This window comes from Hordeum vulgare, chromosome 1H, assembly GCF_904849725.1.
Source record: "Hordeum vulgare subsp. vulgare chromosome 1H, MorexV3_pseudomolecules_assembly, whole genome shotgun sequence".
Classification (NCBI taxonomy): domain Eukaryota; kingdom Viridiplantae; phylum Streptophyta; class Magnoliopsida; order Poales; family Poaceae; genus Hordeum; species Hordeum vulgare.
The window spans coordinates 470,494,494-470,507,948 of NC_058518.1; the positions used below are offsets into that span (position 1 = coordinate 470,494,494).

The 13,455-nt window shown below is 46.4% G+C and overlaps 1 protein-coding gene across 3 annotated transcripts; it reads left to right on the top strand.

Moving 5' to 3' along the window:
* Window positions 1-4,142: 4,142 nt before the first annotated feature.
* LOC123415451 (protein GL2-INTERACTING REPRESSOR 2-like) lies at window positions 4,143-5,284 on the top strand. Of its 3 annotated transcripts, none has more exons than XM_045106736.1 (2): window positions 4,143-4,338; window positions 4,484-5,284. In XM_045106736.1, the coding sequence occupies exons 1-2, from the start codon at window positions 4,207-4,209 to the stop codon at window positions 4,895-4,897; spliced, it is 546 nt and encodes a 181-aa protein (XP_044962671.1). In that variant the 5' UTR covers window positions 4,143-4,206; the 3' UTR covers window positions 4,898-5,284. The 3 variants fall into 3 exon arrangements, with proteins under 3 accessions (XP_044962671.1, XP_044962672.1, XP_044962673.1); XM_045106737.1 differs by having other exon boundaries at window positions 4,243-4,333; XM_045106738.1 differs by having other exon boundaries at window positions 4,255-4,333; window positions 4,489-5,284.
* Window positions 5,285-13,455: the final 8,171 nt, after the last annotated feature.

Below are 13,455 nucleotides of genomic sequence, written 5' to 3' on the forward strand. Positions count from 1 at the left end.
AAGCATTTATTATAAAACGGCTCATAAAAATTTAAGAGCCCCCAATTAACGTGGGTAAAGGAAGTGTTTTGAACAAACAATTTTTTTTGTTTAACACGAATATAATGCTTGGTTGAACCGAACAAAAAATAAAAAGTTAAAAAAGTTGAGCATGAAAGAGACTTGGTTGGTTAATGTGTTCAGTGTTGATGATGCGGTCCGAACTATGGCGGGACAAGGTTCGAGTCCCCAAGCTGGTCACAAGGAAGACGATGAAGAGCTCGACTTGATGAAGTGACAACACAATACTTTGGAAGGGCCAAGGTGAAACCCATAGTCCAACCGTAGAGAGAGAGTAGTTCGACGGTGTGACGACGAAGCCCCCACGTTAGTAGACCATATCGACGACGTAATTTGGCTAATGGAGGTGTGACAACGACGCCAACGCGCCGAGGTGACTGTCTAACATGGTCGGAGCCAATCACATGTGCACATAAAATAGTGCAAGCCAAAAGTAATATCAATTAACTTAAGTGAAGTAAATAATTAGAAAAATATAGCCTGAGCGCCAAGGTGCCCGAGCAAAGAGCTCGGCTTGACAAAGTTGCGATGCAGCACAGCCAATGTGGCGAGGTGAAGTCCTCAGTCCAGTCGAGGTTACAAAGCTGTTCGGCTGGTGACACCGAAGTCTCCGGAGCAGGTTGATAAGGAGATGGCAAAGCCCCCGGTCTAGCCGAGGTGACATAGAAGATCGGTAAGGTGGCACTAGATCTCTCCTACCAGCCAATCTATCAAAACAGGTCGGCATGGTGGATGCCGGCTTGAAAAAAAGCAACGGTGCGGCGATGCCGACGTAGGTTTGAATTTGTGAAGTAGTCAATGCTGGCTTGATGAAGCAACAACGCGCCCGACCCGTGCAACCCGTGGGTGACGAGGTTCTTTTAATGATTATTTGGACCTCGCGATGACGAACTCTTGGTCAGCTGACCGAGATGGTTGTCATTGGCTCGATAGAACAGATCCCAAGCTAGATATTGGACACCTCACCCTAAACTCGGCCTTTCAACACGGCTCCTTCGATATATCATAGATTGTCCAAGATTCCTACATCGGAACGCGATGAAATTTTGTAGGCTTGTTGCACATATAATTTCACATAATTCCACCGAAGCAGTCGTCAAAGTGATGCTCCAGGAAACGGGGACGACGAACACAAATTCATTTTTTCCGCCAATAAGGAGACACCATCGATCCTTCGGCGATCACACAACGGAACTCTCAATGAAAGCACCAATGTCGGTGTCAGAACCGGCTGATCCTAGGTAGGGGGTCCGAACTATGGATCTTGGATCAAAGGGGAACAAGGGACGAAGGAGACGATGTTTACCTAGGTTTGGACCCTCTTAATGGAGGTAAAACCTTATGACATGCTCTTGTCGTATCGATGAACTAGTACAGAGTACATAGTCGATCTACCTTGGGATCAACGTTTGTGGTCTAAAATCCTAACCGTAATGAGCTTAATCTTCTCAATATGAGATTGTCTATCGACCAGCCTTGCCTCGGTTTAAATAATGCACCATAGACCTAGGATAACAAGAGTCCTAGTTGACTACGTCGGTGTACAGGAGCCCTTGTCTTGATCACCAAGTCTTGTGGAATCTTCCTCGTATATGTCATCGGCTGTCCGAAGTGGCCCATGAGTCCGGCCCGTAGAAATAGGTCGGCAGCCCGAGGACCCCTTAGTCCCTGACTCCCTCACCATGAGCTTAGCCTGGCTGCCAGAATCCTTTCGGCACGACCGACAAAGGGGCACGACTCGACCGATGCTGCTAGCAACGTAGCAAGGCACAACCGGCGGGAGACGGGGCGTGGCCGGCAGTCGGCGGGCGACGGGGCGCGGCTGGCAAGGCTAGGCACGACCGACGTGGTGATGCGGCGCGGTCGACGGGCGACGAGGCACGACCGACGGGCGACGGGGCGTGGCCGATGGGGTTGGGCGCAGCCGGCGTGGTCGGCGCGGCTCGATGGGGAAGGGGCGACGGTGGCCGGACTAGAAGAAGGAGTCCTTTATCCCAGTTTTACAGTTCGTTTTACAATATCTATTTGACCGTAGCTAAAATAAACCCTTAAAATGCCTTTTTTAACCTATACCTCAGTTTTATAGTTTGTGATTTTAAGGGGTTTGTTAGAGATGCTCTAAGTTGGTCTTAGGCCCAACAAGATTCCTTTAATTTTTCATTGTATACCATTTTATGTTTTCTTTTCAATTCAAACAACTATCATTTACTCAGCGTAAGCAATAACTCCGAGTATGCAAACTTATACTAGGACCCCATATGGTGAGCCCTTTGTTTGCTATGTCAACTGACACACCTTCCATTAACGACATGGATTGCTCTTCAAAGAAATTATCGGAACACCACTTATTCAGCAATTTGACCTAAAAATTGTAGGGAAATGTTTCTGGCCGGTGCGCGCCGGTCGAACCGTTCGGCCGGCCGCACGCGACCACGCGATAAAAAAAGTGCATATACGTTTGGTTGCAACTTTAGTTCTTCGAATTTTTCGTTACAATCGAAGTATTTTACTTTTGCTACAACCGTGTTAATTTTTGCTACAACCGGCATTATTTTTTGCTGCAACCGTTCACTAAAAAAGTTGCATACACGTCATCTAAATATTTTTTATAACCGCTGTTTGACTTTTGCTACCACGCATCATCAGCTTCTTTTTTTGCTACGATCACGTATATATTTTTTTTGCTACAATTTTTAATTTTTGTTGCAACCGTTGAAAAACTTGCTGCATCGCATCGAAATTTTGCTGCATCGGAGAAAAAATGTTGCATGGAGATCCAACGGTGCGGACGCGCGGGGTTGATGGATCCTGCGGACCGCGCGCGGCCTGCCGAAAGTTTCGACGGGCGCGCTGGCGCAGAGCACTCCCCAAAATTGTAACATGGTCTCGCCCTTTTTTTCACTAGCGACATTCTTTAAATTCCATATATTCCTTCCTAATATGAGTTACCTGAACATACTAAGGTAGCAAGGTCGAAAGAGGAACTCAGATCTGAGCAATGTTTTCAGGTCATAGAATAAAAGCAAACAAGGATGCAACCGTTGTTCTAGAAATTTCTTAACTCTGTAGCAAAACAGTTTGTAATCTGAATAGTTATGTGATTTGCATACCTCCTCAAATGTGTATCTAAAGTTCTAAACCTTACTATAGATGGCCAGATGGTATGTAACTTCTGATGTTTTCCTTCTCGCTCTTATGCTTCTTTCTCTTCACATACTTCATGTCTAAGACGGAAATAATCAGATGCTTCATTTGATTTATGTAACTGAAGATGTTTTTTTTTCATTACAACGCACGAACATGTTCGATAGCGCAAAACCAAAACGAAGAACGCATCGGAACTTAAGCATATGTCATGTTTGGATCTATGGGTTAGAGCTAGTTTGGGTTAGTTTAGATTAAACTAACCCAAAAATATTCAAACAAGAGGATTAGTTTCCACTCAAAAAAACTATCCCGATGAAGAGGTGCTTATTTGAGTTAGTTTAGATGGGGCCCTTAAAAAATTACTTTTTCCCGTTGCCTCGACCGCACCAGATCCTTTCGTCCACTCCCGTCGACCCATCCCTTGTCCACATCCCGCTAGCCCCGTCGTCCCAATGTCGCCGCCCCGGTCAACCCCCATCCCGTCGGCCCCCAACTTCACCGGCCGCCGGAGGCAGCCGCCCTCGTACGCCCCCAGCCGCCCCCATCCCAGCGGCCCCAACTTCGCCGACCGCCGGCACCAGCCGCCGCCTACGCCCCCCGCTGCTCCATCCGCCCTAAAGTAACCAAATGATTGTGAAAGAGCATTTATTGTTAATCTAACCTTGTCATTCAAAGATGTTTTTTATTAAATTTAATTTAAGATTAACTCAGTATTGGAATCTAACTCTAACCTCTAAGTGTGTGTTAGAGTCTCTAAACAGGACCATAGTAGGACGCAGGGGGCGGGAGAGGGAAGCGACAGGGAGGGAATTTAAATGCTTCTGTTCGTGGCAATAAAGAAACACATCACCTCTCCACCTCGACGCATCTTAGCTGTCCGCCGTCCTCATTATATATCGCAAACGGGGAGGTGCACCACCACCCCGCAAATACTCAGGCACAGAGGGGGCTTTCACTTGGTCCGTGTCCTCCACCCCAGCCGGCAGCGCTCGTACGTGCATGCAAGTGAAGTGCCCGCGCCTCCCACCACCCTATCTCCACCCCCACCCCCACCCCCACCCCCACATTAGCTTCACGTACACGTTCCGTGCCACTAGACGCCGGGTAGCTTCAACGTACTCCAAAGGTAAGGTACTGCCTTGCAACGTCGGTTGATTAATTTCATCTATGGATCATTAGCAGCTAGGTCGTAGTAGATGGTTGAGTAGTGATGTGGTTATATGTGTGCGATGGAGCAAATGCATGACACGATCTTTATCTGGTGTGCATTGTGCAGTGCAGAGTTAACTTGAAGATGAGCAGGAACAATGGCAAGGGGCCGAAGCTGGACCTGAGGCTGAGCTTCTCGCGGTCGCGCGGAGGAGGCGGCGGTGGCGGAGGGGGTCCATCGGCTGCGCCGCCGCCGGGAGGCAGCAACTCGCCGAGGAGGATGTCTTCTTCGTCCTCGTCATCGGCGTCCCCGCCGAGCTCGTGCGTGTCGTCGGAGGGTAGCCCGGAGGCAGGCGGAGGCAGCGGCGGCTCGGCGATGATCCTTGCCGGCTGCCCACGGTGCATGATGTACGTGATGCTGTCGCGGGAGGACCCCAAGTGCCCCAAGTGCCACAGCACCGTGCTCCTCGACTTCAACGACGACCATCGCAACGCTGCAGGGTTCGGCTCCGGCAAGGTCGGCAAGGGCAAGCGCGGCTGAACCGGTCCTGCGCACGCCCGGCCGACAAGGCCGTCCGGCGCGGCTTCATCGATCCAGATGCTTAGTCGTCGTCCTCGTCGGTCGATCGCCTAGCTGCTAGCTGCTAGCTACTATCTCCATTGTTGTTGCTCGAAATCGTGTTGGTGACTTGGTGTTCGTTCGTGTAGGCGTGTGCGTGCGTGCGAGTTTTCGAGTTTGGTCAAGAAAGGAATTATTCCGTAGACCCGTCCTTCCATGGACTAGCTAGTCGGGGTGCCCATGGAACGGGTCTAGGTAATAATTTCATCTGCTGTGTGAGGTGTACGTGGTGTGTGGTGCGTGAGTCGTCTGCGTGTGTTTGTACGGGGCAGTACTGCCAAGGATTAAGATTTTGTCTCGGTGGTTTTATAGAAGGCAGTAATGCTCTTGTCTCGCCCCGTCCTTTGGCGCCAGGCACAGCCGAGCCGCGAAGCTTGACGCGGCCGGGCATAAATACGCTGCAGTGACGCATTTCATTTCATACGGACCGACGTCGAGCTAGACCTCTCAGCTAGGCAGCTCATTCATTCTAGTTTAACTCGCGCACATGTCCTACGTACCCCGCATCAATCGAACATACGTAGTACTGTACGTACGCCTGTATGCATAATAACTTCTTTCTGGATATATACATACATGGTTTTTGCATGATAAATTGCACGTAGTACTGAGAACACGCAAAGATCATTATGAGTGAGATTATTAACATGAATGAAGAGTGAGGCAGTCAAATCGAAGTTGAGAAAAGCCTTGTGTTTCTCGAGACCATGCATTCACTAATAAAGCTCAGACAACTTTTCCTGCAAAATAAGTTTGCATGTCGTACGGTTCAGACTTCAGACTTCAGACCAGACCACACGAGAGAGATAGAAGGCAAGGGAAGAGGCAGGCACGCATGGGAAGATGCTGAGTGGTTAGGGTCATTCAAAGGGGAGACTATTGCGGATTAACTCGCTTTTAAACCCAGAATGAATGCACGAGTAATTGGAGACAGTTGTGCAATAAGAAGAGGGGCATCGATCGTGTCAGGGTGATGCATCAAACCCACACAGTCCATGCCAACCTTGTCGCTTCAATGCGTTGTTGCTGCAATGCGAGGAAGGCGAATTGATGCACAGCCAGCCAGCCACTAAATGTGCCCTCATTTCATCTTCTCAGCCTGCCTGCCTGCCTGCCTGTCTCGTACGCTAGCTTTCCACTGTACTACTCGCTACGCTCTACTGTATGTATGTACCTCTTCTGCACACCGAATCAAGGCACACTGCGGCTGCTCCATCCCCTTGTACAGTCTCCGGCTTAATTCGCCATCGAGAAACAGTGCAACAGCGGCAGCAGCGAGAAGATTATGAAAATTACTGGCAGCAGCACAGTGTACATACACACCAGCATAAATTAAGGCAGTAGGCTTGATGGCCTCCTTTCTGAAAAGGACCTGTGCAACAGCGGCCTCTGGGCTCTGGAGAAGACGATGGTCGATATCAAGGTAGCTGGCCGCTTTTAGGCCGAGATGCCCGCAGGCAGGCAGAGGCGTTATGGTGGCATTCAGCTGATGGTGTTGCGGTCCGTGCAAAGCTACTACTCCAGTGTCAACTGGGCGCTTCTTGCAGATCATGTGTGCATGGCATTTGCGTATCCATCCATGATCCATTCTTGTCAGGCAAATTAAACGGATCGACCAATCAAGATGGACCAACCACTCAGTTTTAAAACCCCTCCTAGCTAAAAGACCAGCTCATAATTAACCTCGATCATCGCAATTAAAGGGCATATAGTGCCTGGAGCAAAGATACGTACGGCAGTACTAATAACTAATAAGTGCTCATGAATAAGAGTTGTTGCTTCTTGGCCAGGGTCACAGCTCCCACTGAGCTGTTCTTCGTTCCATGCAAACATGCATACAACTATGGATCGAGACATATAACTGCGGATCATGCGTCCAAATGTTCGGATGATCAGATGCTTGATTGAGTGCTCCGTGTGATGCTCCATGGATGTGGCCATCAAGCTAGGAGTACTTCAACCATGAATGGAGACTAGAGAAATCATACCTGCACCTCTGTGCCTAGATGGAGGTGACTAACTAGCTACTCCATGCATGCATGTAAAGTGAGGAGGACACAGGTCGATCGGCATGGAGGTGATTAACAAATACTCCCTCCGTAAACTAATATAAAAATATTTAGATCACTAGATCACTATTTTTAATGATCTAAATATTTTTATATTAGTTTACGGATGGAGTACTGATTAATGATCGTGCAGAAATTAAGCAGCGGGGGTGCTACCACAACTCAGAACTGTCGTAGTTGGTACGCTAGTATCAACAGCTTGCAGATTAATTTGTGGTGCAAATCGTATACCTAGCTATTACGAGGTCAATGGTCCATACGTGTCAGTTATTTGGCATGCATTTGATACAGCCAGCTAGCTGTACTGCAAAGTACGTACTCCATGGATCACTGTAGGTACACCGATCGCCGCTCGCTTGTAATGCTACTGTAGTGCAGTAGAATTTTGTCTAGCACCAGGAGAATTAATGCGCCGGAAGATAGTTTGCAAGGTGAAGGTACCTATACATGATCATATTCTCCCGGCTGCCCGTCTCCCGGTTTGGATCGTCTAACACATTGCACATGACTTTGTGTCATTGAGTAGTAGGTCCTCTAGGTGGTTGACCCACATGTCAACGGCACAAAGTTACGATGCAGTACGTTGGAGAATCTGCACCGCCCCCATTGGATGTAGCTATGCTTGAGGTAAAAACTGAATCAACAGTCATGGCTATCGCTTTGGTGAGCGAGGTTTGCTTTGTTTTTTGGCAGCAACATTCCTGCATGTGTATCAAAAATTGCTCCTGCCACCTTTTGGCATTATATGTTGGGTGTCAAGACTAGTAAACTAGAAGATGCCTCGTATATTGTTACTCGCATATTTTGCAATACTAGCATAATGCCCGTGCCTCGTTACCACGGGGTCATTGACTTAGAGATGATGAAATGGCATCAGTGCCCTTTATGGCCGTTGTGTAATTTACGATTAAAGAAGATAATAAAAACATGATGAGAAGCATGCAGCCTTAGAGCATCTTCAATCACGCTTCGCGTCGCGTTTAAAAAATCTGTTTGTCGCGCGTCCATCGTTTGGTTTGGCGCGTTGCACAACGCTGGCTCCAGCAGCAGCGCTAAAGTGTAGCGCGCGCCGCTCCAGCAGCGCGCAAAAATGCACAGCGCGCGCACTACATTTTCAATTGCAAAATAGGCAAAATAAAAAGATTGCATAAAATAAAAAAGGATACAAAGTTATTTTACATAGATTGCAACTAGATAGATAGTTCGAAAATATAGATAGATAGTTCGGTGCAAGTAGATAGATAGTTCGAATACATAAAACTTTTATTTAATCCCAGTCGCTCCAATCATCACCACCATCGTCATCGTCGTTGGTGTCGTCAGAGATTGACTACCAGATGTCCAACCAACGGTCATCTTCTTCAGTGAAGAAGGACCTCCCGCCTGCTGCGACGATATCGGCCTGCGCACTCGCCAATGCCTTCCGCCGACGCCTGTCCAACCGCTCCTCGCGGCGCCTTGCCCAATAATCCTGCTCGTAGGCGACGTCCTCCGGGTGGCGCCGGCGCCAGTCCGCCATGACCCGCTCGTCCTCCTGGGCGACGAGGAGGCGGTGCTGCAGCGCAGTGTGCTCCGCACGGTCTTGTGTGGAGTTTAGACGAGGCGGGGGGGGGGGGGGGGGGGCGACGTCCAGCGCCTGCTGGAGCGTGTGGACGTCCTGGAAGTTCATCTGGCGGCGCGGCCTGTCTAGGCGCCACGCCGCCGCGTCGAACGCGCGGGCGGCCTCGTGCGTCGTGTCGTACGTACCGAGGCTGAGCCGGAGATCGCCGGAGCGTATCTCGGCGTAGAACCCGTCGTTGGGGCGCTGGCGGACGCCGCGGTACCCCGACGCAGAACGGCGGCGCGGCGGCATAGTGGCGCGTCGGGGGCGGTGGCGCTGGGGCGGTGGTGGCGCGCGAGGGAGCGGTGGTGGCGCGCGAGGGAGCGGTGGAGAGCGCTGCGTTTTATAGGCGCGCGGGAAGCGGCGCGGCAAAGATGGCGCGCGAGCTGCCGCCTTTTCGCGCGCGCGCAAGCGGTTTCCCCCGCGCGCGTTTTTCCCGTCGCCGCTGGAGCGCACCAAACTGTCCCGCGCGCGCTAAAATATCCGTTTACCGCACGCGCGCCTTTTTGCGCGGCTGTTGGAGATGTTCTTAGAGGATTTTAAATGATGATTGTAGGCTGGAAAGAGAAATAAAACTAAGATCATCTTTTAGTTCAAGACACATTTTGTCTTTTATTTGTGCCTTTTACAGAAAAAGTTGGCTCACGGGAAAGTACCGTATTTGATTATTTACGATAGATCACACATGTGAGTGAGCAAAGTCAATTTGTTTATATGTCTCTTGAAATATTGTTAGTTTCATATAAGAGGATGCATGTATTTGTTTATTTAAAAAAGATGTTCAATCCATATATGAACTCATCGTCAACTTCAAATCTTTATAAATAGAAATCGGATTTGCTGAAACGTAGCTAGCTAAGTTTCAGCTGTGGTCGTAGTCACGCTGTGAGCCGTCAGATCGAGTTTGCTTCGCGATTCGTGCTTGCGGCCCAATTGGATTTTTCGCGTGCCCATTTTTTTGAGTTTCAGCCCAGGCCCGTGTTTGGCTAGGTTTTTTGTTTTGCAGCTGCAACGTTTCCTTTGTCTCGGTGAGGAAAGGAGAGCGGCGGCGACCAGGGAGAGCGGCGGCGGCCAGGGTGCGCGGAGGAGGTCGGCAGCTGCGAAGGCCACCGGTGCGCGGAGGAGGCTCACAGCTGTGTCAGCCATCGGCGCGCGTAGGAGATCGGCAGCTGCGGCGGCACCGGGCGCGAGTTTGGCCTCAGCTGTGTGTAAGGAGTCTATTTTTCCCCATTTTTTCTTGTTTTTTTCTTTTAAGTATGTGTTGTTTAGTAGTACATTTAGCTGTTCTTAGAAGATTTTGTAGGTTTTGCTTAGTTGCTGCTCTAGTACACAAGTATTTGTAGGCTGTCTTCCCCCCTTTTTCAGGTTTTTTTGTGTGATTTTCTGTGTGTGTAGTTGCAGATTTTTTGTTCTTATGCATTTTTTTGTGCTTCTTTTTTGATTTGGTGTTTTGCTTCTTCATCAATGGTACAATGTAGTTCTAGTGTTTTTGTTGTTATGCATGTTGTTCTTATGCAGTAGACATTTATGTGTGTTTGTAGTTGCAGTTTTTTGTTCTTATGCTTTCTTTTTAGATTTGATACTGCTTCTACATGAATGGTTCAATGTAGGCCCATAGTTTTTTTGTTGTTACACTTTTATGTTATGTTGTAGATGTTTATATTGAAACATCTATGCGCATAATTAGTTGCAGTCAATATTCACTGTGATATCTTTGTGTCAATAAAAATGAATGAATCTATCTTCTAAAATATGTCTATATTCATCCGTATATAGTCAATAAAATCACTAAAATGACTTATATTTATATTTACGAACGAAGGAAGTACTTAGCTGCTGTTGCTGCTGTGTTAGACTGTTAGTCCTGTATTTTGTGGCCTTCACAGGCCCTCCTAGTAAGCAATTAATTGCAAGTCCCCAGAAACTTTGCTCTCTCCTATGGAGTTGTCCACTGGAGGAACTTGCTTCTGACAGGTTAGACCACCCTAAAACTACTTTTCAACTTTGGATGATTGGTGAAGGGCAAACTTTGGGATGGAGGCTTTTCTTTCCTATTCTGGGGTCGGCCGGCGTATTCTTTGATGGTATCCTGTCCTGGCCGTGATGATCGCTCTCTGTGGCGCAATGCCGTTGGTTGCGTTCATTTCCCTCACGGCTTTGGGGGTGAGAATGCGGCCGTTGGGAGGGCTTCATCACAGCATCCTTGTGAGTGTGATGGTGGTCCTGAACTTCTGATGATTTTCTTCATCATCACATTCTTTCCTTTGCGTTTGTGCGCCCCCTTCTTTCCCCTTTCTTTCACCCATTTTCGACGAGCCGAAGGTGGTGGCAGTTTCAGGGTAGAAGAGAGGATGAGGTTTGCCTTTTGCCGGGCGTGGAGAAGACGAAGTGTGGCGATGCGATGGCTGTTTTATTCTTGTTGGGGGGGAGACTGTAATTAGTTGTTGATGTTTTTTTATTTTTGACTGTGAGTACTGCAAGGAATACTTTTTTTTTATGTTTTTATTTTTTAAGCGAACAGTCAATTATTATGTACCTAACTTGTTTTATTTTCTTTGTATGTTGAAGAGGATGGTTTGCCCAGTTTGTTATGCACACTGTGAGAACAGTAAGACAAAGAGATGGGGTGTTTATGTCAAGGATGACCCCGAGGCCTTGATAGTAAAGTTTTATCACTTTTTCTTTCACATGCTTCTTAAATGTGTCTTTATGTTTTTTTGCAGTTTTTTCTAAACTTTTTTTGTTTTTACCATGTTGATTGTACTTCTATTTTTCTTGTAGAACATACCATGCACTATAAGGGATAGTTTAAAGCATGTAGCTGGAAGGTCCTTCAATTTCAAAGCAGATGGGAATAGGTATGTTTTGGATGTGTACAGAGGGCACAACACCACGGTGATGGGTGGCAATGATTGGGTGAAGTTTGTGACGGACTTCAATCTTGGTGCCGGTTCATATGTTGTCTTTGACACATCTAAGCGGACGACAGAGGCGTACGTGGTGCATCTTGGTTTTGGAGATTTTGCAAATGATGGGGAGTCAGATGAGGACGTAGAAGGCGAAGGTGCTGGTGTAGAGGTGTTCAACATTGAATCAGATGAGGATGACCATGAGGAAGGAGATGCACAAGAAGTTGTGTACACACAGGGTGTGTGCTGAGTGGTGTTGAAGAATCATTGTTGGATGTGGTTCTTGCCAACAATGACGGGTATATTGGCTCTTTCTTTATTCATCGCTTGACAACCACAAACATAACCAAGAAAATCGTGGTAAATGTCATGTACCCTTTCCTATTTTTTCTTCATTGTGGCTTCTTCTTCTCTAACATGTTTTTTTTCTCGTGTCTATATTTGTTATGTAGAAAATTCCAAGAAAAGTGGCTCAACAACTGAACTTGCCACCAGTGGGTGTAGCTGGTATTCGCCTTGAAGCTGGAGAATGCATGAAGGTTGCATACCACACAGATTGTGATGGTCGGATGGTTTTCAACAATCGGTGGGGTGGTTTTGCAACACAAACCAACCTTGAAGAAGACGATGCCGTTGTTTTTAGCTTCAAACCCAGCAATCGCGGCAGCATGAACATCATATGCGTGGTGCACATTCTAAGGATGCCAGTGGTGTAAGAAATGCCAGTAGTCCGTGGAAAAAGTAGAATGTGTTAGGTTGCTTTTTATGTCTGTGAACCTGTAGCGAAAACAATGAAATGGAATTCCGTGTGTTTTCATTATCAATGAAACTTTGAAGGGGTACTTTTTGTTGCTACAACCTGTGGTTTTTGTCTCTGATATTATTATTTAGTTAAGCAATTTCATTTTTCTCTACACAAATTGGTGTTATTTTCTTTCCGATTTTCAAAATGGTTCAGACTTCAGTTTTAGTATTTTAGTAAATCATGGTTGCAGTTATTAGAAGAAAATCAAATTGAAATAAGAAATATTATATATTTTTTCAGTATATATTTGTCCAAATTGTATATTCTTGTTATAATATCCAAAAACATTTTTTGTTTAAACCATAAATAATTTTTTATCCCGCAAAACATTTTTTTATGATTTCCTGATACTTCTTTTAAAATCCTACACATTTTTACGATTGTTTTATGAACAATTTTTTTTCTATGTTTTGAATACATGATCATTTTCAAAATCATGATTGCTTTATATATTCTCAATATATCATTGGAAATTCTGAATTCTTTTAAAATACGCAAACATTTTTTTTCAAATCATCAACATTTTTTTTGAATTCGTGGAATTTTTATGATTTTTTTAACCTTCTTTGAAACTCCCAATTTTTTTTATGACTTTCATGAAAAAAATTGTGAAACTATAGAACTTTTTAAAGTCACGAACATTTTTTTTTGAATCCGTCAACATTTTATTGGACATTTTGACAAATTCCGAATTACATTAAAGAAGGCAAACTTATCCTCTCCATCATTTTTTTTGTTTTGAATTTTTTTTTGGAGGGGGGAGTGGTACGAATCCGCGCGATTATTTCTGGCTGCACCTTATCCTTTCCCTGTCATCATTAGGCAAAGCTCGGCGGGATTCAATGCCAACGAGTTCTCCTATTCTCCCGCACAACGATGTTGATGCGGGCTGGTAGTTCGGGGGCGATGAAAGTCCCGCACAAAGGGTTGCTGCAATTGCATGCTACTTTTTTACATGGTTTTTGCATGCCTTTTTTGGATGCAAATGCATGACCGTCATGTGTTTAGTTGTAATTGCATGTGTCCAATGGTTTTGGTGCAATTTGCATGCCCATGGTGAAGTGATCGCAATTGCATGTCTTCTATTGTTTTTCAAC